Source organism: Phascolarctos cinereus, unplaced genomic scaffold (genome assembly GCF_003287225.1).
Source record: "Phascolarctos cinereus isolate Bilbo 61053 unplaced genomic scaffold, phaCin_HiC Scaffold_1;HRSCAF=81, whole genome shotgun sequence".
Lineage (NCBI taxonomy): Eukaryota > Metazoa > Chordata > Mammalia > Diprotodontia > Phascolarctidae > Phascolarctos > Phascolarctos cinereus.
This window is the reverse complement of record NW_027555514.1, coordinates 13660413-13685653: the sequence shown is the minus strand read 5'-3', so window position 1 is coordinate 13685653 and position 25241 is coordinate 13660413. Positions and strand designations below refer to the sequence as shown.

The 25241-nt window shown below is 47.1% G+C and overlaps 1 protein-coding gene across 1 annotated transcript in view; it reads right to left on the bottom strand.

Moving 5' to 3' along the window:
* The window catches only part of DNAH11 (dynein axonemal heavy chain 11), a 320191-nt gene that overhangs the window by 12087 nt on the left and 282863 nt on the right, over window positions 1-25241 (bottom strand). Inside the window, exons 68-76 of the mRNA XM_078150757.1 lie at window positions 24424-24564; window positions 23046-23216; window positions 20294-20416; window positions 19057-19250; window positions 17699-17847; window positions 16241-16368; window positions 13007-13234; window positions 8849-9040; window positions 4410-4529 (exon numbers count right to left, since the gene is read on the bottom strand). Coding sequence (XP_078006883.1) covers window positions 4410-4529; window positions 8849-9040; window positions 13007-13234; window positions 16241-16368; window positions 17699-17847; window positions 19057-19250; window positions 20294-20416; window positions 23046-23216; window positions 24424-24564 — 1446 coding nt within the window. The remainder of the gene's footprint in view (window positions 1-4409; window positions 4530-8848; window positions 9041-13006; window positions 13235-16240; window positions 16369-17698; window positions 17848-19056; window positions 19251-20293; window positions 20417-23045; window positions 23217-24423; window positions 24565-25241) is intronic.

Sequence of the window (25241 nt, the reverse complement as noted above, 5' to 3'; positions counted from 1 at the left end):
GACAGGGAGTGGGCTTGAAGCCCGTGTTGGGGGGGAGGGCATGAAGAAAGTCACAGACGCAGATGCAGGACTTCCTCTACGAGGAACAACGAATGTCTTTGGGCCTCAGATTTGTGCAGGGACTGAGGATGAGCTGAGGACCTCGGGGGCCACAGGTGGAAAGGGTCCACGGCAAATCACTACGCTTGTCTCTGAATCCTTCTGGCCCTTGACATAGAATGAATCCAAGTTCTTATCCACCCAAACCCAGGGTTGCTTTTTGTTTGTTTTGGCCGTCCAGTTGAATCCTTTCCTGAGTACTTAGCGCGTTAAAAATGTGATTAGTTGTTTGTGAACTTAGCCTTCAAGCTTGTGAGGATCAGAGGATTACAGCCTAGGAAGGGGCTTAGGGCTCAACTCCTCCAATGCAATAAATATTCAGATAAAGCAGGCCAAGTTAATGTCAGGCAAGATTCAAGATCAAATAAGATAATGGGGGACATGGGGGGATTTTAAGCACACACACCAGTTCAGAGCTAGACAGCGGCTCAGAGCCCAATTGAATGTAATCCAATTCAATCAATCAACCAGCTCTTTTTAGCTCCTACTGTATGCAAGTCAGGGTGCTGGTCAGCTGGGAGTTCTCTCTCTTTCTCTTTCTCTCTCTCTCTCTCTCTCTCTCTCTCTCTCTCTCTCTCTCTCTCTCTCTCTCTTAAGATAGACACAGGATTTCAGGAATATAAGGCATTACCTCAAGCAGTACAAATCAGCACTGGCTTGGCCATGCTTAGCTTCCTCAGGGCACTGCTCAGTTAAATGACCTGTCCAGGGTCACACCGAATCCAGGTCTTCCTGACTCCGAGGACAGCCTTCTCTCCCCTTCACCAGCTGCCCTTAGATGGTGAGTTCCCTGAGGCCAGGGACTGACCTTGCACCTCTTTGGTCCTCAACGCTCAGCACAACTAGTAGCCACTTAAGAAATGTTTATGAATTAGATGCCTCCCTTGAACTGGCGATACAATGAATGAACAACAGTTTATTAGGTGTTTGCTCTGCGTTAGGCACTGTACTCAGCTCTCAGGCTACAAATATGCTGAAGCAAGTGAGAGGGACTGCCTTCATAGCGCTCACACTCTAATTTGGAAGGCAGTGCATCGAGGCGCATGAGGTACATGGATACTGACTGCTTCTGAAATGCTGGAAAATGACATGGAAGCCAGATCAAGCCAGAGCTCACCTAGCAGAACTTTGGGTCTCTGGGGCAAAGTCTGGTTTACAGGGAAGAGTTAAGAAGGATGTCCAGAGTATAGCTGGCCTGGTTTGGAAATGGTAGCCTGAGGCCCAGTGAGGAATCTGGAGGTCAAAGCCTGCTCTGTCCTCTGACAGAGAAGCACCATCTCGAGTGACCCCTGCTGGGTGTGAGACACTGGCCTGAGGGGACTCGTGGGCTTCTGCACCCCACTGAAATCACACTTAATGTGCCAGACACTGAGGGAAAAAAAAATCCAAAGGAAGTCATCCTGTCCTAATTACAGCTCTGCACATATGTAAAAATGTTTGACAAACCACAGAACCCTAGGGCAATATCTGTGGCAGTGATCACCGACAAGTGACTAGGTGCTCTGACATCTTTCCTGCAAGTCAGTCCGCGTCTGGGGATCCTACGGAGGCCCAGCCTTTTGAGCATCACGAGGGTGTGGCCAGTCAGCACGGACACCTCCTGGGATCCGTCTGGGAGGCTGGGTCCCTGCATTTCTAAAGGGCATCCCCACACCAGCGATGCCCCTCCAGCTCCATCCCCCCCCCGCCACACTGGCAATCACTGGGATGCCAGTGAAGAGGCGGACAAAGGTTAATGGACCGTCTCGTTTGGCAGCCCTAATTCTCTACTTATCCACAGGCCAGAGAGGAGGACAAAACAGCCGTGTGAGCTTCTCCAGAGGCCCCCCTGACCTCCACCATCATTTGGAGAAATCAGCCTTGCTGGAGGTCAGACACACAGCCCTGTTTATCCTTCTCGTCTCTATGGCAACCTGCTCCCAGGCCCCTTCCGAGGAGTGATTTCCAATCAAGCTATATTGAAAGTGGCTTTCTGACATGTACAATCCTGTTCGTTAGGACTGAGCAAAGACTAAAAGATTGGGAGCTGGGGGCCGGCCCGCGACAGCAGTCAGAGGGGAGACAATAGCTTTTCTATACAGCCCCCACTAAGTGGTATTTAGCGCCATCAATTTTACTGAAGGAAAAAAATATGCATATGTGTGTATTGTTATATATAGTCTAAAATACATGGAAAATGGCTTCATTATCTCGTTCCAAGATGGTGGACTCTGGGTATGTGTCTGTGAAACACACGCACAGAGTCTCCTGTTTTGAAATGACATAATGGAGCCATTTTCATTTATTTTAAATTTTCAGATAGTTGTTGAGTATTTTGAACATTGTATTATTTATGGTTATGTTCCTTCAGAGAATAGAAGCTGCTTGGGGGCAGGTGCTGTGTTGTATTCTCAGTGCTAGCACAGTGCCAAGCACATAGTAGGTGGTTAAAAATATCCATGGGATTGTACTGGAGTTCTTGAATGTGACTTGCCAGGAGTTCAAGTTATAGTTGCTAAATGCATTTCTATCAGAACCTTTTTAGGAAAAGTAGGAAATTCTAGTCTGGCTGAAACAACAGAAATTGTGCAGCTGCTTTTCACACAATTAAAACCTTGAGAATGCTGAGCATTCATTCAGCAAACACTTATTAAGCTTCTAATTTGTAGACAGCATTTCGAGGTGCCTGGTGGAGGCAGAGGGCTGGACAAAGTATGGCCACTCCCTTTGAAGAGCTCTCTATGGAGGAGGGATTCTATTTGTCCTGGGGGTGACCCCGGGGGCTCAACAGAGAAATGGGTGAAAGCAGAAAAATGGCGATTTAGTTTTGAAGTCAAGAAAAACTTCAAGATAATGAAAGCTATCCTCTAACATTTTCTTCCTCCTTGCCACCTGCCAGGTAAACTATAGCAGGCATTCCTTCATATATAGATTGGACCAGATGCTTTTGGGAACCTGTTTCCACTTTATCCACAATTGTTCTCAAAGAACTTGTTTCATGGGGGGATGAAACAGAGACACAGATAATCACAACACACATTAATACATAACAGGCTGATGAGATAAAACAAAAGATTTCTACTGGGAGGGAGGTTTGTTAAATACCTGGGAGAATCATGGTGGTCCCCTGGCTCATGAACTGGGGTATATAGGGTACAAGCAGCTGGATAGCACTGAAAGGCAGGGGCTGTGAAGATTAGCTTGGAGGCAAAGAGCACCGACATAACTTTGGGTCTCCCAGAAGGGATGCCTTCCTAGACCTAGAAATGGCTGTAAAGGATCCTAACCTGGAGTTTTATGAGAGTCAGAGAGAGACAGAGAGCAGGGAATCTCTGTTCCTTTCAGCTTTCTTCTACCTAGAGGAAAACAAACATTCATGACTTGGTTTGGGGGCCCTTTGGCTAGGGAAGAAACCATTGTACAAATAAATATTCTACCGGTTCCAATTCAAGCTCATGCGCATTTGTTACATGCTTCTCACATACAAGGCAATGCATCCTAGCAGATAGAGAACCAGCCTCACAGCCAGGGAGATGAGTTCAAATCCAACCTCTGATACTTACTAGCTATGTAAATCGCTTATCAGCTGCCTCCCTTAGTTTCTTCATCTGTAAAATGGGGATAATAACAGCACCTACCTCCTAGGGTTGCTGGAGCAGCAAATGAGATAATAATGGTAAAGGGCTTAGCACAGTGCCTGGCACACAGCAGGTGCTTAGTAAACGCTTGGTCCTCTCGCCCCTTGCCTCTCTCCCCAAGCAGAGTAGGTGTCCACACAAAGTCCAGCATCAATATGGTGAGCTCCTAGGCAGCCTAAGGATCGATGGACCATCCCAGGTCAAAACCTCTGCACTATTGAGCAGCGGGCTTTGCCAGTGAGTGACTGCTACCCCAACAGCCTGGGTGGCATGGGGAGACTCTGTCTCAAAAAAGAATCCAATCCTGTCTTGGACACACACTTGCTGTGCAAATTGCTCAGTGCCCATAAACAATGGGGACCATGAATTTCGAAGTAGGTGTCAATCTGGACATGTGGAGGGCGTTCTCCACGCCAAGGAAATCACAGTTCCAAACCAATGTGCCAGGACTGAGGAGAAACACAAGAGAATAAAGGAAAAGACAGAACCAAAACCTGGGGAAGAGTGCCTGTCCCCAAGGGGCTTACCTTCTACCGAGGAACAGCGATACGACCCGTCAGCACAGGCATCCCCATGATAAATCAAGAAGTGAGAAACCACTGGGAACTTGAGGGCAGAAGCAAGCAAAGGCTTTGCACAAACTGGATTCTAGTTCAACGCCAGTCACCCGGGGAAATCTGAAGGCAGCCTTACCATGGAGGGGTTCATGAATTCTTCTAAGTAGGCCCGGCACAGCTTGCGATCCCAGTTGTCTGTGATGTGGCCCCCATACATGATCTCCCCAAAGAGATAACGTAGGTCTTCCCACGGGACCTGGGGCAAGCACAGAAAGGCAGGTGAGCCCCCAGCAAGGCCACAGGTAGAAGCAAATGCTCCCTGGCTCAGAAAGGACACGGCACACCTGGAGGTCTTAAAGCGTTCCAAGTTTGTAGCTAGAACCCCATGACAGGGAATTGTGGTGTGTCCTGAGAGAGCTAGGGTTTGGAGACCTCGCCCACACAAATGCTGGTGCTGTGTGAAAATGCCCTCAAAGCACCCTTTACATAAAGTAGAAGAATTGTGTGTATGCAGTACACATGTACTCGAAGTACGTGGGTGTGGTATCTTAATATGTGTACTCCCTTGAGAGGCAGTGTGGGGCAGTGGTTTGCCTCAGGCAGAGACAGCTGGACTTCAAATCTGTACCTGGTCCTTCTTAGTTATGTGACCATAGGTAAGTCACCTGAACCTTCTGAGTTTTTATTATAGGTATTAACTGTTATCGGTCTGTTGCAAGATGCTTCTGATGGAGGGACTCTCCCCTCTTGGAAGGGGGAGGCGCTGTGGCTGTGTAGAAAGGGCACCGGCTCTGGTCCTTCAGAGGACCTGGATTCCAATCCTGCCTCTGATACCTAATTCCTGTTTCACCACGGGATCATCATTCCCCTTCCCCTCAGGCTCAGTTTCTTCATCTGTAAAATGAGTTCTCCATTAAGGTCCTGTCCAACTTTAGACTGAAGACGCTTGGAGCTTACAAAATCCCCAAAGTGTTTACTCCCTCCCTCCACAAAGGGTTTGTGTGGCAGGATTGGAATTAAGAGCGTGCCTTCTGTAAAGGCTTTTCTCTGACCAAGAAGCTAGTGGCAGGCCCAGGCCTGATTCAGACCAGAGAGGCTGTATCTGAGTGGAATCATCTGTACTTCTCACTAGTGCTCTAAGAGGGAAGAGGCAGGGGAGGGTTCCCAAGCCCAGCCCGGCTTTGGATAGATTCTGCAGTCCGCTGTCTGAGAAGGGAAGATGCCCTCACTGCAGACTTCTCTGTGCCATGCCTTCCCGTTCATGACTGGACTATGTTTTACTCAAGCAATCACAGCATCCCCTCTGTATTTGGGTTGGTGGGATTGGAAGGCGTCCTCCTCCACCCTTCGGCTTCCCCCGGGTTTGCAAACCATGCCAGTTTGCAGTGAAGCTTTACCAGACAGAAGCCTTTCTACCCTTGGGGCCAATGGCGGCCTCCCAGCTGCGCACATAAAATTTAATTACAGCCTTCGTTTGGTATATGATGTGATGGAGCTGAACGGGCAGGAGCTTTATGACTACTGGGTTCTGGCATGTGCGCTGCAAGCGACCACAGACCTGAATCCACTGACCTCGAAGGCAGTTTTCCCTTTAAGCTGGCTTGCTCCGATTTCAGTAGATTTTCAGTTGTGTCCTACTCCTTGTGACCCCATTTGGGGTTATCTTGGCAGAGATATTGGAGTGTTTTGCCATGTTCTTCTCTAGCTCATTTTCCAGATGAGGAAACTGAGTTAAGTGGGGTTAAGTGACTTGCTCAGGCTCACACAGCTAGTGGCTTTCTGAGGCTGGATTTGAACTCATGAAGTCTTCCCGACTCCAGGCTCTATACACTATGGCGCCACCTGGCTGCCCCAGCTTGCTCCAGAGGAGCAAATTCTCATGCGGATGGTCAGAGGGACGGTCCTCATGTGCTAGAGCTCCCCAAAGGAATCACTTCTCTTTGACCTGAATGGCAAATAAAGTCCTCCAGTGACATCTGCTATGATATTATGCATCTGGTTGGAAACCTGGCTCTACCCCTCACTACGTGTATGGCAAGTCACCAGCCATCTGGGGGCCTCACTGGCCTCACGTGATTATCCCTGTCACTAAAACCAACACATCGTTTCTCATCCTGACAAACTGTCATCTAATTGATCATCATCAGGTTGACTTTTTGGACCCAGGTCTAAGACTTTACATTTACTCTTAGTGAATTTCATCTCATTCAAGGAAGGTCAATGTTTTAGCCTTTCGAGGTCTTTTGGAATCTGTCAGTCCCTCCTAGTTTCCTGTGACTCGCAAATCTGCTGACCTTCCCTTCCCTGCCCAGGCCTCTATTTTCTCATTGGCAAAAGGAGAGAAGACTTGATGAATTCCAAGGTCCCTCCTGGCCCTTCCGCTGTGATCCTATGCTCTACTGTCTAATGAGTGACCTTTCAATGCTAGTAATAAGCAGGAGGTCTGCTTTTTACGACTCCGGTTTTCTGCCGGCATTTTTCACAGAGATGAAGCCAACAAAAGGGAACTCTGTGCACATCCAGAAAGCCAGTACCCAAAGTGACAGAGGACTTTAAAGGACATCTAGTATTTACCTAAAATCTATGTTTTATGTTTACTTCTTTGTGTATATCATTCATTCAGTCAATCAATAAGCATTTATCAAATACCAACTGTATACATGAGATAAAATTGGTTAAGTACTTTGCAAACCTTAAGATACTATATAAATGCTAGTTTTTGTTGTTATTATTCATATTAGTCAGGCACTTTGTTACATGCCAGGGATGCGAAGCACAAAACAAAAACAAAAAAAAAGCCCATAACAGCTAAAACCCAAACCAGTTATTTTTCACAAGAAGGGTACGGTCTATTGGGGAACATATGTAAACAATGAGGTATATACAAGATAGGTGACACAGTGAATTTTGTTGGGCCTAGAGTCAGGAAGAGCTGAGTTCAAATTCAGCCTCTGATACTTCCTAGGTGGGATCTTGGACCAGCCTCTGTTTTCTCAACTGTAGAATGGACAGAATCATAGCACCTGCCTCCCAGGGTGGCTATGAGGTTCAAATAAGTTAGTATCAGAAGAGCACTTAGCACAGAGCCCAGCACATAGTAGGCTCTTCATTTGTGGTTCCCTTCTCCTACAGAGGAGATGGAAGGTAATTTTAGAGGGAAAAAAAAACAAGGAATAGTCCCTGCCCTCAGAAGGCTTAACTTCTACTGGCTTCCTTGAAGACTCAGGTCAGTGGTGACCTTCTACACAAGGCCTTTGCTGATGTGCCCGGCCAGGAAGCTACTTTCTCCCCACACTGCCTGGCTGCCCTCAGCTAAAGTCCCACCTTTTACAAGAAGACTCATTTGTAAACATACCCTGGGTACAGCTTGTTTGTACAGAGCCTTTGAATGTGTCTCCCCTGTTAGAATGTAAGCTCCTCGAGGGTAGGAACTGTTTTTTTTTTTTACCTTTCTTTGTATTCCTAGTGCTTAGCCCACTGCCTGGCACCTAGTAGGTGATTAATTAATGCTTGATGACTGACACTCTAGGAAGTCACTAGCTGCTGGTGGGTACTGGAGAAGGCCTCTTCTAGGAGGTGAGATGGGGGCTGAGTCTTTAGGAAAGTCAGAGAAATCAGGTAATTTGGGGAGAGAGTGTCCTGATCTGGCTGGGAAGGAAAGGCTTCATATAGAAGGTGGAACCTGGACTGACTCTTGCAGGAAACCTGCAAATTTATGCACCTTCCTTTTGTGGGGAGGGAGGCTGTTGTGACCCGAATGCAGCACTCTGCACATAGTGTGTGCTGAACAAATGCATTTTATGTGGGATCTAGTCCAACACTCCCATTTTACAGATGAGAAAACAGAGGCAAGACCTCCCTACAGTGGAATTTGAATCTATGTCGACCACCTCCAAACCCGGGGTTCTTGCTTCTTTTTATCCAGTTGGGTTTAGAGGAAGTGTTTCCTTGTATGTGATCTTGGTGAAAAATTTCCACCAACAGCCCTGACCCAGAAAGCATGACGCCACGTTGAACTAAAATCATTCCTTTACCTTTAACTCCAACTCAAGGGGAACATTCCTGAGAAAGTCATAGCAAGGTGGCCTCGTTAATACATAATAATGACACGTGCAGGAAATACACCATTATTTATGCATGTGACGTGCTGTAAATTGCTTCCATCATCAGAACTAATTGGAGTGATTATTAATGCAGGGTTATGGACTGTCAGGATTGCTGTCTGTAATTACATTTGTGCAAATGCTTCATTACCTGCCTAATGAATTTGGCATATATGCACATGTAAACCACTGTTTTTGTTAACATAATGAAGGACATTTTTTTCTCTTTTTTGCTTAGCTGCTTATGTGGAACTGGTCTGACCTAGATTCTGAAGTTCAAGGCTCCAGAACTGGAGAACCTTTGATCAGGTTGGTTTCCCCACCCACAGGGGCTGATATGTACTTCAATGGCTGCAAAAAAAAAAAAAGTAACTGCCTGTTGGGTGGACGTCCAGTGATTTCCAAGAAGCTCCAACGGCTCTCGCCCTTCCCTGCCTCTTCCCCAAAAGGGTTATTGACCAGTCCCTCCTACCGTAGGGTTAGCCTCCAAGTAGTTGTAGAGGATGTTGGCACAGATGTTGAGATCTCCCGTGTTGAAAGGGTAGCTCCTATTCCAGCCCTGGGGTCCAAACTTCAGTCTCCCGGCCACACAGGCGTGGAAATAGCACAGGGAGAAGAGGATGCTTTTAAATTCCTGGTCCTTGGAGCAGGATTCTAGGGTGTCCTAGCAGAAGGGAAAAGGAAAAGCTGGATTCAGGTCCCAAGAATTTCTCAACCTTGCAGCTAGGATTTGTTTCTGGGCTGGGGTGAAGCCAAGATAAAATCTCACTTCAGATACTTACTAGCCAAGTGACCCTGGGCAAGTCACTGAGACTCCCTCAGCCTGTTTCCTCATCTGCAAATTGGGGATCATAAAAGTTCTTCCCTCCCAGGGATGTTGTCAGGACACACACACATACACACACATACACACGTATAACAAACACACACACACACACACGGGACACACACAATACACACACACACATATATATATGTATATACGTACATGGCTTGGCACATTTTAAAACTCTGTAAATGCCATATCTACTCATAGAAAAAGGTGAGGAGCTCACCGATAAGCCTTTTTAAAGGATGTCTGGGGGCAGCTAGGTGGCACAGTGGATAGAGCTCTGGCCTTGGAGTCAGGAGGAGCTGAGTTCAAATCCGGCCTCGGACACTTGATATTTACTAGCTGGGTGGCCCTGGGCAAGTCACTTATAGGATGTCTGCCTTGAAACATAAGACAGTGGAGCAAGGGCTGAATTTTGAGCCTGGGGGGGCCTGAGTTCAAAACTCAGCCATTGCATTTACTCTGTCCTGTGACTGTGGGCCATGTAACCTCTTGAGTCTTGGGTGTGAATGTGCCACATGAGGAGGCTGGACGAGACAGTCTCTCTCGTGTTAAAGCTATGCTCTTAAGAGGGTAGTGATTATCTGAGTGAGTCAGGGGAATGTACTTAGTGTTTATCTGAGAAATTATCTGCCTCTGTCAACTGAAGTCAACAATCCTTTATTGAGTACCTACTGTACGCCAAGGAGCTGTGCTAGGGCTGGGGACACAAAATCATCTGTTTTCAAAGAGCTTATATTCTACTGGGGAGGGGAAGGGGGAGGGGGGGCAGGACAAGCAAATGAAAAATAATAACAAAATTCATCTGGAAGAACAAAAGGTCAAGAAGATCAGGGGAATTAATGAAAACAAATGCAATCTAAAACTGTTTTATAAAGCAGCCATCACCAAAACCATCTGGTACTGGCTGAGAAATAGAGTGGTGGGTCAGTGGAGTAGATTGGGTACGCAAGACGCAGTAGTCAGTGTCCATAGCAGTCTCATGTTTGATCAGTCCAACAATCCAAGCTTTGAGGACAAGAGCTCACTATCTGACAACAACCGCTGAAAACTGGAAAAGTTTGGCAGAAACTAGGCATAGACCAGCATCTCACACCATATGCCAAGATGAGGTCCAGATAGGTACATGATTTAAACACGAATGGTGATAGCATAAGCAAATGAGGAGAGCGTGGAATAGTTTGCCTGTCAGATCTATGGATAAGGGAAGGATTTATTACTAAACAAGAGACAGCATTATGGGATGTAAAATGGATGATTTTGATTACATTAAATTAAAAAGATTTGGCACAAACAAAATCAGTGTAGGCAAGGAAAAAAAGAAAGAAGGAAAACAAAACTGGGAAAAAATTGCAACAAATGTCTCTGATAAAGGCCTCATTTCTCAAATATATAGAGAACGGAGTCAAATTCATAAGAATCCAAGTCATTCTCCACTTGATAAATGGTCAAAGGATATGAACAGGCAGTTTTCAGAGGAAGTAATCAAAGCTATCCACAGTCATATGAAAAAAAAAATGCTCTAAATCACTGTTGATTAGAGAAATGCAAATGAAAACAACTCACACTTATTAAACCACCTCACACCTATCAGATTGGTTAATATGACAGAAAAGGAAAATGTTTAAATGCTGGAAAAATTGGGACACTAACGCACTGTTGGTGACGTTGTGAACTGATCCAACCATTCTGGAGAGTAATTTGGAACTATGCCCAAAGGGCTATAAATCCCTGTATACCCTTTCACCCAGCAATACCACTACTTGGTCTGTATCCCAAAGAGATTAAAAAAGGGAAAGGCCGTATGTGTACAAAAATATTTATGGAAGCTCTTTTTGTGGTGGCCAAGAATTGGAAATTGAGGGAATGCCCATCAATTGGAGAATGGCTGAACAAGTTGTGGTATATGATTGTGATGGAATACTATTGTGCTATAAGAAATGATGAGCGGGCTGATTTCAGAACAATCTGGAAAGACTTACATGAACTGATGCAAAGTGAAGTGAGTAGAACCAGGAGAACAACGTACACTGTAACAGCAACACAGTATGATGATCGGCTGTGAATGACTTAACTATTCTCAGCAATACAAGATCTAAGAAAACTCTAAAAGACTCATGGAAAATGCTATTCTCATTCAGAGAAAGAACTGAATGAAGAACAAAGAATATTATTTTTAAACTTCATTTTTCTTGGGTTTTGGGGGGCTTCTTTTGGTCTGTGTTTTCTTTCACAACATGACTAACATGGAAATATATTTTGCATGATTGTGTACCTATATCAACTTGCTTGCCTTCTAAATGAGCAAGGAGAGAGAAAGGAAGAGAATTAGGAACTCAAAACTTTCAAAAACAAATGTTAAAAATTTTTACATGTAATTGAAAAAAATAAAATATTGGAGTAAAATAAGGAATGAATTCAGTCCCTATAGTACCAACAGAATCCATACCGCATAGACAACACATGGCCAGTCGCATCAAACTCAAATAGAAATGGATCCTTACAAGCACACGTTGACTTGGAAAACTGCAAATTAGCATTATCGGTGTACTCCGTCCATGCCACCACCTAGTTGCCCATATCTTATTATAAATACCAAACTTCTTTGTTGTTTTTTTTTTCTGGCCTCGTCTCAGGACTAAAACCCACCATGATTATATTCACCTTTCATCCTCTTAAGTCCAAACAATCACTGTCAGGGACAAACATTTACAGGAAAGAAAAACTGGTATCCCAGCCATCCACAGACCAACAAGCAGTTTCCCTAGCTGACAGTGTCTTAGGAATACAAGCTAGACCTCGGAAGCAGACTGAGCAAGGCACACCTCATTCCTGAAAGGAGCCTCATCTGTCTCATGAATATGGCCCTGGCAGCAGCACATCCCCAGGGCCCCCGTGCTCAGCACCATCCGTTCTGCACGCACAATTACTTGTTCCTTTCTACATAAGTTTGTGGACAAAATCTATGCTCCTTTGGGGAAAACTGGGCCATCTGGGTGTGAGAAGAGCCAAAATATTAGGCCTTTCTGACAACTTTTAGAAGAAGCAGATGCAGGGGCTAAGGGGCATAGGATGTTGGCAACATCCTAGAAGAAATAGTTCTTTCCCTTTTGAACTAAGGGCAGAAAGAGAGAGGATGGTTTCATTTCTGTCTTTATATCTGAGGTGCCTAACAGAATGCCTAGCATATAGTAGGTACTTAATAAATGACTGTTGATTGATGGATTGATTATGGCATAAGGTAGAACCACAATTCTCAGGGGCTCAGGGACATGACTTCTTTTACCGACAATCAAGAAATCACTCTCAAAAAGTGAAGTATATACCTAGTTATTTAAATGTGGTTTTGGCCATCAGAACGCGAGCTCCTTGAGGGCAGAGATCATACTTTTTTGTTTGTTTGTTTTTTGCTTTTTGGTGAGGCAATTGGGGTTAAGTGACTTGCCCAGGCATCACACAGCTAGTAACTGTCAAGTGTTTGAGGTTGGATTTGAACTCAGTTGCCCCTGATTCCAAGGCTGGAGCTCTATCCACTGTGCCACCTAGCTGCCCCAGAGAACATACTTTTTGCCCTTTTTTTTTTATCCTGAAGGCTTAGCACAATGCCAGACACAACAAAGTGTTTGCGAAGTGGCTACACTCTTTTCTCAGCTCTCCGATGGGCTGACTTTGCTCACCTTTGGAAAAGGTGGAGCCAACCTGCTAAAAATAGCAAAATGCAAGGAGAGAGTCCAAGTTTAATCCATCCCTCTGCCAGGTCACAGGTGAGAGGCAGGCGGAATTGCCTGATGATCCTACCTGATCGAAATTGTAGAGGGCGGCGTGCAGGTTGGCGAGCATGCCTGTGGGGGGCTCGTTGGTGATTTTAATGGAGTTCTCCAGGAGGCCTTGAGGGATGATGTGCTCCTCAGCGGTAGGCGCTGGCTCCGCGCTCATGAAGACCCTGTAATCCCCGTGGCTTTCTTGGCCAAGCCGCTCCAGGAGCTCCTCCAGGGCTCCCAGCCACTTGGCCACCAAATGGACATTCTAGAAAATGAGGCAACACTCCCTCTTGGTGAGATGGAAATGTTTGCTAGAGAAGCACTGTGGTGTGGCAGAAAGGGCACTGGGTCTAGGGACAGAGGACCGGTGTTTGAATCCTGACTCTATCTCTGTGACTCTGAGCACACCGCTTGTGCCTCAGTCTCCCCATCTGTAAAATGAGAGGACTCAGCTCCATGATCTCTAAGGTTGTTTCCATTTTTCCCCTCAGAGGGCCAAGGGCCTTCAGAGGCCAGCTAGCCCAGCCTCTTCTGTCTACAGATGAGGAGAGATGAAGCTCTGCTAGGAGCTGCTTCTGCGATTTGGAGAAGTCGCTTTCATGCCTTTCCTCCACTGTGAAATGAGGGGTTTGGACTGAAGAGATTTTCTGAGGTGAAACCGTAGGGAGGCAACACTTCTGTTCCTCTAGAGCATTTATTAAGTGCTTACTGTATGCTAGGCTAAGTGCTCAGGCAGAAAATGCAAGGAAACAATGTATCCCTGCCCTCAAGGAGCCTCCATTCTAACGGTGGAAGAGGACATAAGGGAGAATGAGATAATGAGAGGAGTGCTTGTGGTGGGAGGTGAGAGACAAGAGATCAATAGCATTTAACCCAAGGTGCCACAGGCCGCCTTTGTAGAAACACAAAGTCATTCAGCAAACACCTGTCAAGTCCATGTCACGGTGGCAGGCCCCGCTCATGTCCCACTCTTGGAGACCCCATTTGGCAGAGAGACTGGTTTGCCATTTCCTTCTCCAGATCATTTTTATAGATGAGGAAACTGAGGCAAACAGGGTTAAGTGACTTGCCCAGGGTCACACAGCTAGTACGTCTCTGAGGCTTGATTTGAACTCAGGTCTTCCTGACTCCAAGTTCAGCAGTCTACACACCCCACCATCTCGTAGCCTCATTTATTAAATATCTACTTACACATGAGGCAAGAGGCTTTGTGGAATAGTGAATAGAGAGCCTTGGAGGACCTGGAATCAAATCCTACCTCGGACACTTAGCTGTGTGACCCTGGGAAAGTCCCTTAACCTCCATTTCCTCACTTTTAAAATGAGGGGATTGTACTTGATGACTCTTGAGGCCTTCTCTAGCCCTCGATCTATGATCTGCTTATCTCAATAAATAGATCTGGATTCGTCATTATCAATAGAATCAAAGGGCCAGATGGGGCCTCTCCACGTGGACCTTGAAACTATCAAAGTCTTCCAGGATTTCTTCCAGCAAAGCCGTCGGCTCTCATTCCGAGATGCAGCGTCCAGCCAGTTTGAAGCTGTGCTCATCTCATACAAGGGTGCAAGTCTGATTTTATGTGACTGCTTTTTTGGGGAGAGAGGAGATGCTCCCAGGCCTCTGGTGCCCAGCCGAGAGCTCACTAGAGAGCAGAAAGGGGGCACCTGGATTTTGCGATGCAGAGATGCTGTCAGTGTGAAAGACCTGGCTTCCCACCAGCCAGTAGGGGAGGGAGGCTGCCCACTGCTCCCACATTAAAGTCTCCTTTCAAGTGTCTTAAGGAAAAAAGGGGAGTTAGTAGTTCTACAGAAGATGGCAACACCATCTCTCCTCCAGTTACCGCCTTGTCTCCTCCCAGGGACGTTTCTTCTCTTACTCATCCTAGATTATATGCTCACTGAGGCAAAAGAAATCAGTCCTAGAGATGAGAGAACTGGGAAATCCTGGCCAAGTGGGATGGCCTGGTCTAGAATGCCTGAAGGATGCCAAGGCCCCCTCTGTAAGTATTGGTACCACCGTTTTACAGAGAAGGAGAACTGAGTCTCAGAGAAGATGAATGGCTTGTCTTACAGCCAGCGAATGTTGGAATCAGGACTCCAACCCAGGCTCAGCTCTGAGGCTTCCTCTGCCACAACATCAGATTAAACCTAAGGAAGAGCAGTGACTTTGGGTTAGGTCCAGACATATCTCCCAGAAGTCATGTACATAGTAAGTGGCAGAGCTGGGATTTGAACCTGGGTCCTCTGGCCCCCCATCCAGAAGCCCCTCTCCCACACTCCACCAATGAGCACCATGTTAGCAGCGCTCTGCCTGCGCACTCCTGGTCAGGGCCAGGTGCGTTCTTCATCTTGGTACACTCAGCACCTCGCCTAGTGCCTAGAACACAGTAGGTGCTTAATAACTGCTTGTTGATTGATTGGGTGATTGATAGGGACTTTCACAGCACAGCTCCAGTGCCCCCTCCTCCAACAGGCCTCCTCTGATCACCTCAGTGGTTAGCATTCCGGCCTCGTAAAAATTACTGAGCACACTTGGCATTGCTGTGTGTACCCATCATACCACCAAGGAGAATGTAAGCTCCTTGAGGGCAGGCAGGATTTTGCTTTCATCTTTGTAATCCCAGTTCTGGGGACACAGGGGTGGGGGCTGGGCCTATGGTTTCCTTAGTCTAAGAAACTCCTAGATGACCTCATTGCCTCTATCCAGGCAGTCTGGCACCTTCTCCACCACAGCCAGGCAGCGGAGTGGGCGTGGAGTCAGAAAGACCCGAGTTCAAATTTTGCACCCGATACTTATTAGCTATATGAACCTGAGCAAGTCATCTAATCACTTTCTGCCTCAGTTTCCTCAGCTGTAAAATGGGGACAATAATATGTCCCACCTCACAGGAGTGTTGTGAGGAACAAATAAAACGACCTATGGACAAACCTCAGAACGCTCCGGACGTGCTGGCTGCAGTTATTTATCATCATTATTATTAGTCTTATGGAGAGGTTAAGGTCGTCAGATCCCACCCAGCCAATGTCTGAGGAAGGACCCGAACCCAGGCCTGCCTTCCTAGCTCTCTCTGCAGCCCAGCCTCTACATAAGCGCGTTGTAGGGGCTTCACGAATACTTGTTAAACTGTTGCATTTATTAATGACGATGGCCACGAGGCAGCTGGGACCAGGGGCTGACATTCAGTTCAATCCCATGACCTCCTAGGACAGATGGCGCTCCTAGCACGAGAAGGACCCTCCCCTGGATGCCTTGATGCACTTCCCATACGTACTTGGAGAATGACCCAGTGTCCTTCCTTGGACGCTCTCTCCAAGGCCACTTCTGCGATGCTCTCCTGGCCTTGTCCTAAGGATATGTTATGGAACTTTCCCGAATCAATTGTAAAGCCCAATTTTCTGCCTGGGGGAGAAAGTGAGGAGGAGAGAGAGAGGTAGGAACAAAACCAGAGCGTGAGCCATCTAATTTCTCTCTGACTACGATGCTACTACAGTCTCCCAGGCCTTTATTTCCCCCCCTTTCTGAGGGATCCACATGAAATTCCTTACAATTTCAACAAGCGAATGCTGGGAGCTCCCCACGGTGGCCCCATTGCCATATTCAAAAGGCCTGTGGAAAGTGATGCCTTTGGTTTTGTGATAATGGGGAATTTGCCACTTTGAGAGACGGCGCATTGTTACCTAGCTTCACAAACTCTTCCAGGGGACCGAGCCTCGCCTCTCCTTTCCTTTTTTTTAAAGGATCAACATGTGGTGAATATCGCCACATTTTTGTAACTGATTGGTTCGGTGGGAAAATGCACCAGCCTCTCACCTCGTGAGGCCTGAGTTTAAATTGAGCACAGTTAGGTCACAGCTGTATTAACCTGGTATGCTCGGTACAGTCTGTGGGGAATAGTAATCCAGCGCACAAAACGAGCAGGCCCTGCACAATGGAGTACCCTGGCTATAATGACCATTATTTAGTCACAGGAGGAGGGGGCACAAGATTACATGAACATAGAGAAAATTGCCCTCTGGCCCTCCTGGAGTCAAAAGGTAGACAACAGCACAAAGCCCGGAACATTATGCCAAGCAGAGGAATGTGCCATCGGAAAATTTCTTCAGACCGCTGGGTGATTATCTTTGTACTCTCTGTATACCCAATTTACAATAAGCAGAAAAAGAGCAAAGGCAGATGCAGGGAGGGGTGGGGGGAGGGAGGGGGAGAGGGGGAGGGAAGGAGAGAAGGAGGAAGAGAAGGGGGAAGGTAGGGAGAGGAGAGAGACAGAACGGAGAGAGAAAGGGAGAGGGGGAGAGAGAGAGACAGACAGACAGACAGACGGACAGACAGACAGACGGGGAGAGAGAGAGCAGGAGGAAGGGAGGGAGAAAGAGGGAGAGGAGAGAGGGAGGGAGGGGGAGAAGGGGAGAGAGAGAGAGAGAGAGAGAGAGAGAGAGAGAGAGAGAGAGAGAGAGAGAGAGAGAGAGAGAGAGAGAGAGAGAGAGAGAGAGAGAAGACAGAGAGGAGAGATGGAGAGGAGAGATGAGACAGAGAAAGGAGAGAGACAGAGGGAGGGAGAGAGAGGAGAGAGAGAGAAAAACAGAAAGAGAGGAGGAGAGGAGACACATACGGACACATGACAGACTGACCTCAGCAGTGAGGGGAAAAGGGCCAGTGCCCAGCCCAGAGCCAGCACTGCCTAGTGACCGTGAATGTATGAGGGGGACACCCAAGCCCCCCAGAACCTCACCAAGGGCTTCCACATCCTTGAGAGCGTCGACCCCTGGGGACAGGATGAAGAACACGGGTGTGGCCGGGCTGCTCTCCTCATAGGACTTGCCTAGGTCCAGCCGAGGCCCTTCCACATACTTGGGGCCTAGCTTTTGCTCCACAAAATTCCTGTTTCCAAAGGAAAGGAAGGGCGTTAGTGCACAGGAGTCACATTATCATGGGTCACCAAAAGACTGGAGAATTGACGCTCTGTTGGCCGGAGGGAGGTGTCCTGCTTAATCCCCGAGGCGTTTTTGGTCCTAATCTGTGACTTATCAGTGAAAGAAACTCCCAGTGTGGAAGCTCCCTCCCAAGTACAGCTTGCAGTCTCTGGAATGCCTGGGGGCTCTGAGGGGTAGAGCTTTGCGGGTGGTCACACAGACCTTCTGAGTCACAGGCAGAACTCGGCTCTTCCAGTCCCTCCATCATTCCCCTTCACTCTCTGTTCCAGTCCTGCTGGCCTGCCAGCTACTTCTCGCACCTGAAGTTCCATTTTCTGACTCTGTACAGGTCCCCCCCCATGCCTGCTCCCTCTTCCTCTCTGCAGCAGAACCCCCAGGCTCCACCTCCTCCCTGAGGCCTGATCCTCGTCTTTAGCACTTTCTCCCTCTTGAAATCAGCCAGCCCATCTTTTGCATGTATGCTCGGGTCCACGTTGCATTTCCCTCTCCGCACATTCCACCCCTCCCCCCAGGAGACTGTTGGCTTCTTGAGGACAAGGACTGTTTCATCTTGGCTCCTGCGCCTCGAATACAGTAGGCACTTAATAACCACTTGCTGATCATTATGAAGGAAAAAGTGAAGCGTCCCTTAACAATCCACAAAGTTTTCTGGTTTTATTTTGCTATGGTGGAAAAAGCTGCAGCCTTCTGGGTTTCTCCACGAGGGAGACTCATCTTTTCCTTGACGTGCAACATCTTTAGAGGGGAACTGAGACACTGGAGTGACTGCTCAGATAGCATCCGCTCCTAACCTCTGACGACACTCGTCTTTCTTCCAAGTGGGCTTCCGGCTGTCTCCTCCCCGGCTTTCAGACTCCGGCTCCCCACGAGGATGGGGATTTTGTATAAGATTTTTTGTTTTACCCAGTTTCATAAGCACTCATATCAAGGCCCTATGTACGCAGTAAGTGCTTAATAAACTTAAGCATTTAATACAATTAATGCTTAATAAACTTAATTATTAATGCTTGATAAATGCCTAATGAATTTAAGCACTTTGCCGACTGCCTGATTTTACATCAATGTGGGCTTATCACAGCCTGGTCAGACTCAACCCCAGACCTTCCTGAGGGTCTGAGCTGCCTCTCTAGAGGGTGTTTCCAGGACCCTGTGATACCTGAGCGCGTAGGTCATCCGGTCAGGACGCATGGCTCTCAGGATGATCAGCTTTTGCAGAGGACTTTTATTCTTCCATTCCTGAGGGAACTTTTCTTTTTCTGGGCTTTCGGACTCTACCCACTTTTTCCATCTCTTGGCAGACCCTTCCACATCTCGGTCCAGCCCCCGGAATTCTTCCATTCGGGAAATTGCCTGTAGCAGACAAGGGATGGAGGGAAATGGAGACAAGGGATGGAGTGGTAGGAGTCTGGACATTTGATTTCATCAGTGTGGGGGCCTTCTGGTCAGGAAACTCTCTCCACTGATGCAATATGCAGCTCCTCTGTAACTTATCACCTTGGAAAGGTGACTGGGCACTGAGGGGGTGGGTCATTTGCATAGGGTCACCCGGCTGCTACAGTCAGAAGTGGAACTTGAGCCCAGCCCTCCCTGACTCCAATTTGAGCGCTCCCTCCACCGGGCGGCACTTCCCCTCATTTGAATGAACAGCCCTGTCCTCTTCATTATGTGGGGCTGTCTTGTTCATGGGTGTCCAATGCTCAGACACCTGACTTGTAATTTACAAATTTGAAACAATATTTGATTTTGACAATTATTTTTCCTTAGGAAACTCTAATAAGGTACTAAAAATCACTGAGGACTAATTAGGGTGACTTTAGCTTCCAAGAGCTCTTTCCTCCCTTTTTTTGCACGGATGAGAGCCATTTCCACATGGATCCCACCTGGTCCTTCCACCCAGTTCCAGTTGAATGAAAGCACCTTGAAGGCAGGGACTGTTATGACTTTGATTGTGTATCCTCAGCACCTGCATGCTGCCTGGCACACAGCCTGTGCTCATTAAATTATTGTAGAATTGGTATAACGGAAACAATGCTGACTTTAGAATCAGGGATCTGTGTTCAAATTCTGATTCTTCCACTTGCTCACTACATGACCCTGAGGAATTCACTTTGGATATAACTTTAGAGCTACAAGTGACCTCAGAAGCCACCTAACCCAGCCCCTCCATTATACATAAAAAGAAACTGAGGCTCAGCGTAGTAAAGTGACACTAAATTGCATTAGGGAGCAGAGCTGAAATCTGAACGGTGGGGGACTCGTGAGTCACAGCCATTTCTGCCGCTGAAATGGGGTCTGACAGCTTCATTGGCTCTCTTTGGGCTCCATCTACAAACCTAAGAGAACTGTGATTTGAAATAAGATTTGGAAATTACAAAACAATCTTCCTAACATACCTTAATAGCACTCCATGACGGCATCGTTAGGAAGTCGACAGGACTCTGGTAAGTGTGTTCTACTGTGTAGCGAAGCAGGAAATCCAATTCAAGGCCTTCTACCTCTTTATTTCGCAGCAGAATCTTGACAGTACACAAAATGGAAAAAAGGTCATTAGGTTTTCCTCCCAGTCACTTGTCCTTTTGAGCATTTGCCACTTAATCGGCGGGAGTGAAGAAGCAGGGCAAAGTGTGCTAATCAGAGAATTCTGCCAGCGGCACCACGAAAGGGGTTTCAATGGTGCCAATGTTTTTAAACCAGTAATGGAAATCTAATTTTAAAAAAAGCCATCGCTGATGAAGGCAGACCATTTCCACCCCTCTGGCACCTATTAGAAAAGGTTGGGGAATGATTCTCTACAGGCAGAACTAAATGAAAGGACTTATCTTAGAATGTGTGGTACCAAGGGCAAATATAGTCAGTGTCCCTTCAGAAGCAGGCTGACCCTGACGTGCTGGTCCTTTGGGCTGGGCATAGAAGATCAGCCTTAGTAGGGGGCTGAAAGCTAATGGGGGGGGTGGGGAGTTAGCAAAGCACTTGGGATGGGAGGATTGCAGGGCACAACTCACCTAGGATTAGGCAGCGTTCTGAGACCATGGGTTTGTTAGCTCTAGAAGGGACATGGAAAGTCATGTACTCTAACCTCCTCATTTTACAGATGAGGAAACTGAGGCCTGAGGAGGTCAAGGAATTTGACAAGATTGCACAGGTAATTGGTAGCTGAGCCCAGATTTGAACCCAGGTCTTTTGACCCTAAATTTAGTAGATAGGATAGTTGTGTTCAAGTGTATGATAGAGAGGTTAGCCTTGTCCTGCTTGGCACCAGAAGGCAAAATCATGAGCCATGGGTGGAAATTCCAGAAAGGCAGATTTAGGCTTGATGTCAGGAAGAATATCTAATGAGAACTGCCCAAGGATGGACTGGGCTGCGTTGGGAGATGGTGAGTTCTCCCTTGTTAGAAGATACCTCGGTATCATGGTGGGAGATTCCTTTGGGGGCATCAGTTGGACCAGACGGCTGCAGGTAAAACCTGGAATAAGCTTAGAACTTGAGTTCGGGACCACAAGAGTAATCATACATGGCTAATGTCCAGAGTAATACTTACTTTCTAGGGTTAAAATGGGGGGAATCACTATGCTCTCAACTTGATTTTGTAAAATGAATTACAAAACTGAATAAATGAATCTTAATTTATGGAAAAATATCCAGCCAAGCAATATATAAGCATTTATTAAAAGCTGACTCTCTACTAGACACTGTAGATGGTGCTAGGCTTTTGAGAAGTTTCCCTTCTAACACAGAAGACAACCTGCACAGAGAGGGATAAATAAAACCCAGACAAAACAGAGAGATGGTAACCCTGGGGATGGGGAGGGAGTCACTGGGAGGCTGGGGGCAGAGGAGGAGGAGGAGGAGGAAAAAAGGCCTTGTGGAGGTGGGACCTGATGTGAGTCCCGAAGGAAACAGGATTCCAAGAGGCAGAGAGGAGGAGAAAGTGTATTCCAGGCACGGATGATGACAGGCAGCCATGTGGTAGGGATGCCAAGGAGGCCAGGATCTCTGCACCAGAGAGTTTATGGAAGGGAATAGTTGGAAGAAGGAGGGGGTCAGACCGGGGATGGCCCAGGGTCCCACAGGCAGTAAATGGCAAAGCTCTGGCCCCAGAGTCCAAATTCCAGCCCCTCCCCATACTGCGCCATGACCTTCCTGTCTTAGGAGGTCTCATGGCTTCCTCTCCTTCCACTACCCATCCTCACTGAAGCTCCCTGAAGGAGCTAGGCTTTGACAGCTGAGATGATAAGAACTGGGCTTGAGGTTGGAATTTCCAGCAAGCTGCCATCTTACCAGTTACTTAGGTCAGTTCAGCTGTTTCCATTCAATATAGTTTGATGCTAGGTCATTTTTCAGTCACGTCCAACTCTTCATGACCCCTTTGGGGGTTTTCTTGGCAAAGATACTGGAGTGGTTGGCCATTTCCTTCTCCAGCTCATTTTACAGATGAGGAAACTGAGGCAAACAGGGTGAAGTGACTTGCTCAGGGTCATATAACTAGTAAGTGTTGTGTCAGAGGCTGGATTTGAACTCGGGAAGATGAGTCTTTCTGACTTCAGGCTGAGCACTCTATGCACTACGCCACTCGGCTACCCCATTTAATACAGACAAGATGATAAAATGCCGTGACCTGGTTAGGTGAGAGATCGCCTATTTTCTTTCTCATCATATAGCAATAGGACAACCAGAGAAACCTGGAAAGGTGAGTTGGCTGTGTGTTCTATATACCTTAAACCTCCAGAGCCTTGGAGATTGAGTCAGCTGGGGACCAATGTGGCTTGTGGCTTTGGACCAGAGTGAGCCTAATGACCATCCTGGTCAACTGTGGTGCAAGAGGCCTTCAGGAAATAGTGGCTTGTGAGCCTTCCCTGGAGTGCAGCTCCATTCTATGGTGGGCCCGGAATTCTTAGGCTTGGCCTAGAGGAAATTCCTCGATGGAGGAAGGTTTGTGGTAGGAACAGCTTAATAGACACCTTTCATCCATCCATCACCCCCTTCTCTAACCTAAACCCTTCAGCCTACAGCAGAACTTCAGGGAGTTAGCATCCCAAAATGATCAGACCCGTGATGCAGCCTCAGACTATGTCTCTGGATACAGCAGACCAGCCCCCACATTCACTTGATTATTTCAGGAACCTTGGCTGGACATTCTTTCCTACCTGAAAAGTCATCTGGGAGAGGAAGGTGAGCTTGTCCTTTTCAAACAGTGCCTGGCTGGTGCTAAGGAAAACAGAGTAGGTGATGCTCTCCATCAAGTTGGAGATGCGTTCCTGGGTGTCCTCGGCCTTTCCCGACTGCCCAATGGCTTTATGGAAGAGGGTGTTGAAAGCCTGTGGATGGGTGAAGGTTCTCTTAGGAGGTGGCACCTGTAGTGGCCAGCCCACGGCATTCAGGGCTGGGGATCAGGTATTTTATGGTGAGAAAAACAGCCAGACAGGATGAGAGAATTCTTGGCTCTTAGCCATATGGGTCCTAGCATATATCTCCTCTGTGATACTTGTCAAGTCTAGGCTATATCTGCATCGATTTCCCTCTCTTGCAAATGGGGACAGTAATGAATATGGGGTTTGTTTTGCTTGGCTATATACACTTGTTACAAGGGTTTTATTTGTTTTCTAATTATCGTAGAGGAAGATGGGAGGGAGAGAAAATAAATTCTTGTTAATTGAAAACAAAATTTTAAAAATCAGGCCAGTGCTGTCTCATGGGTACCCCAAATCTCAAGCACAGAATGGGGGTAGGGAGAAGAACTCCTGCCACAGGGTGGATGGTGGCTCTAACTGGTGGTGGTAGAAAAGACTTTGTCATGCCATGAACCACAAATGTCACCTGCCTTTTTCCCCCTGCCTCCTTCTCTCTCTCTGTCTCTGTTTCTCTGCCTCACCCCTAATCTTTTTGTGACTTTTCCCACCTTGTGGAGAGTACAATTTGATTCAACCCAATAAACATTTATTAAGTCAGACCACAGGCTTCTTCATGAGGATGGCAGCTCCTCGAGGCCAGGATTTTTCCACTTTTGCCTCTATCTACTCTACTCAGCACAGTGCTTGGCACATTTTGGCACTTACTAAACGCTCCTTGGTTATGGGCCCTCTGCGTGTGAGGCAGTGTGCCAGGTACTGGAAGACGAAAAACCCACCAAACAAACCAACAACCTCCTCTGCCCTCAAGGGGCCTCCTTCTGCTTTGTGAATTCCGCATAGGCACAGAAGAGTAAATGCCAAGTTCACAGAAAAATTAACAGAAAGTCAAGCCTCTGTTTTGGTATGCTGCAAAAACATACTGTTGTCATCCCTCGAGTGCAATCTTCTGACTTATTTTGTGGAAAATCAGAAACGTAAAACGGCGATGAGAGTTCTGAGCAGAAGTGGGGCAGGGCTGGGGCGGGGCAGGGCGGGGGCGGACAAACTGTTTCCACACCACACAGGGACCCTGCTAACAGCAGCCTCGGCTTTGTAGAAGAAAGCCATGGGCTCCCACGGGGGAGCTTGCTAACATGCCCAGCTTTTACAAGGGCTCTAGCAAATATGACCTTACCTTCAAAGAGAACTGATAAATGGGGTTGATCTTCCGGAGGTCATTCATGACGAAGTACAGAAGGGCTGCTCTGTCTGCCACTGGTCTGTAGCAGTCCCTGGCTTCGCTAATTCGGGCTTCGTTTTCTTTGCCTTCGTCCACCTGGGTTGGGACACATGTTAAACACCAATCAGATCACTCGGGGGCCTCCCGCTATGATCCGAGTGAGGAAGCGACATGTTTGACATGAGACGGCTCGTGGACCGAGTCCAGCAGCTGCAGCATCTTGCAGAAGCGTGGCTTCACAGTTTTAAACACACATTCTCATTGTTTTGTTGTTGTTTAAAACACACAGGGAGAGAGAATGGAGGGGAGGGCCGGCTGTTAGAAGTGGTGAGGGCAGGGCCCTGGGCACAGAACAAAGAACCAACGGGCTAGGGTCAGTTCTGGGATAAGCCGTCACTTGTACTCTGGAGCCCTGGCTTCCTCATTTGTGTAATGAAGGGGGTTGGATTAGGTGACTGTTTCTAGCTTTAGGAAATAATAAAAATGTAATAGCTATTAGCTCACTGTTGTGAGGTAGGTGCTATTATCCCCATTTTACAGTTGAAGAAACTGAGGCAATTAGAGGTTAAATGACTTGTCCAGGGTCTAAGGCAGAATCTGAGCTCAGGACTTCCTGGCTCCAAGCCCAACACTCTGTCCAGTATACCACTCTGTCCTGTAGGTCCATGAATTATCTTACATGATCTCATTTTGATTGTTTATATTGTCAAGTTGAGTTGTGGCAAACTTATGGAGATACACAAGGTGAGCAGGCATGGAGGGAGTGCAATCTT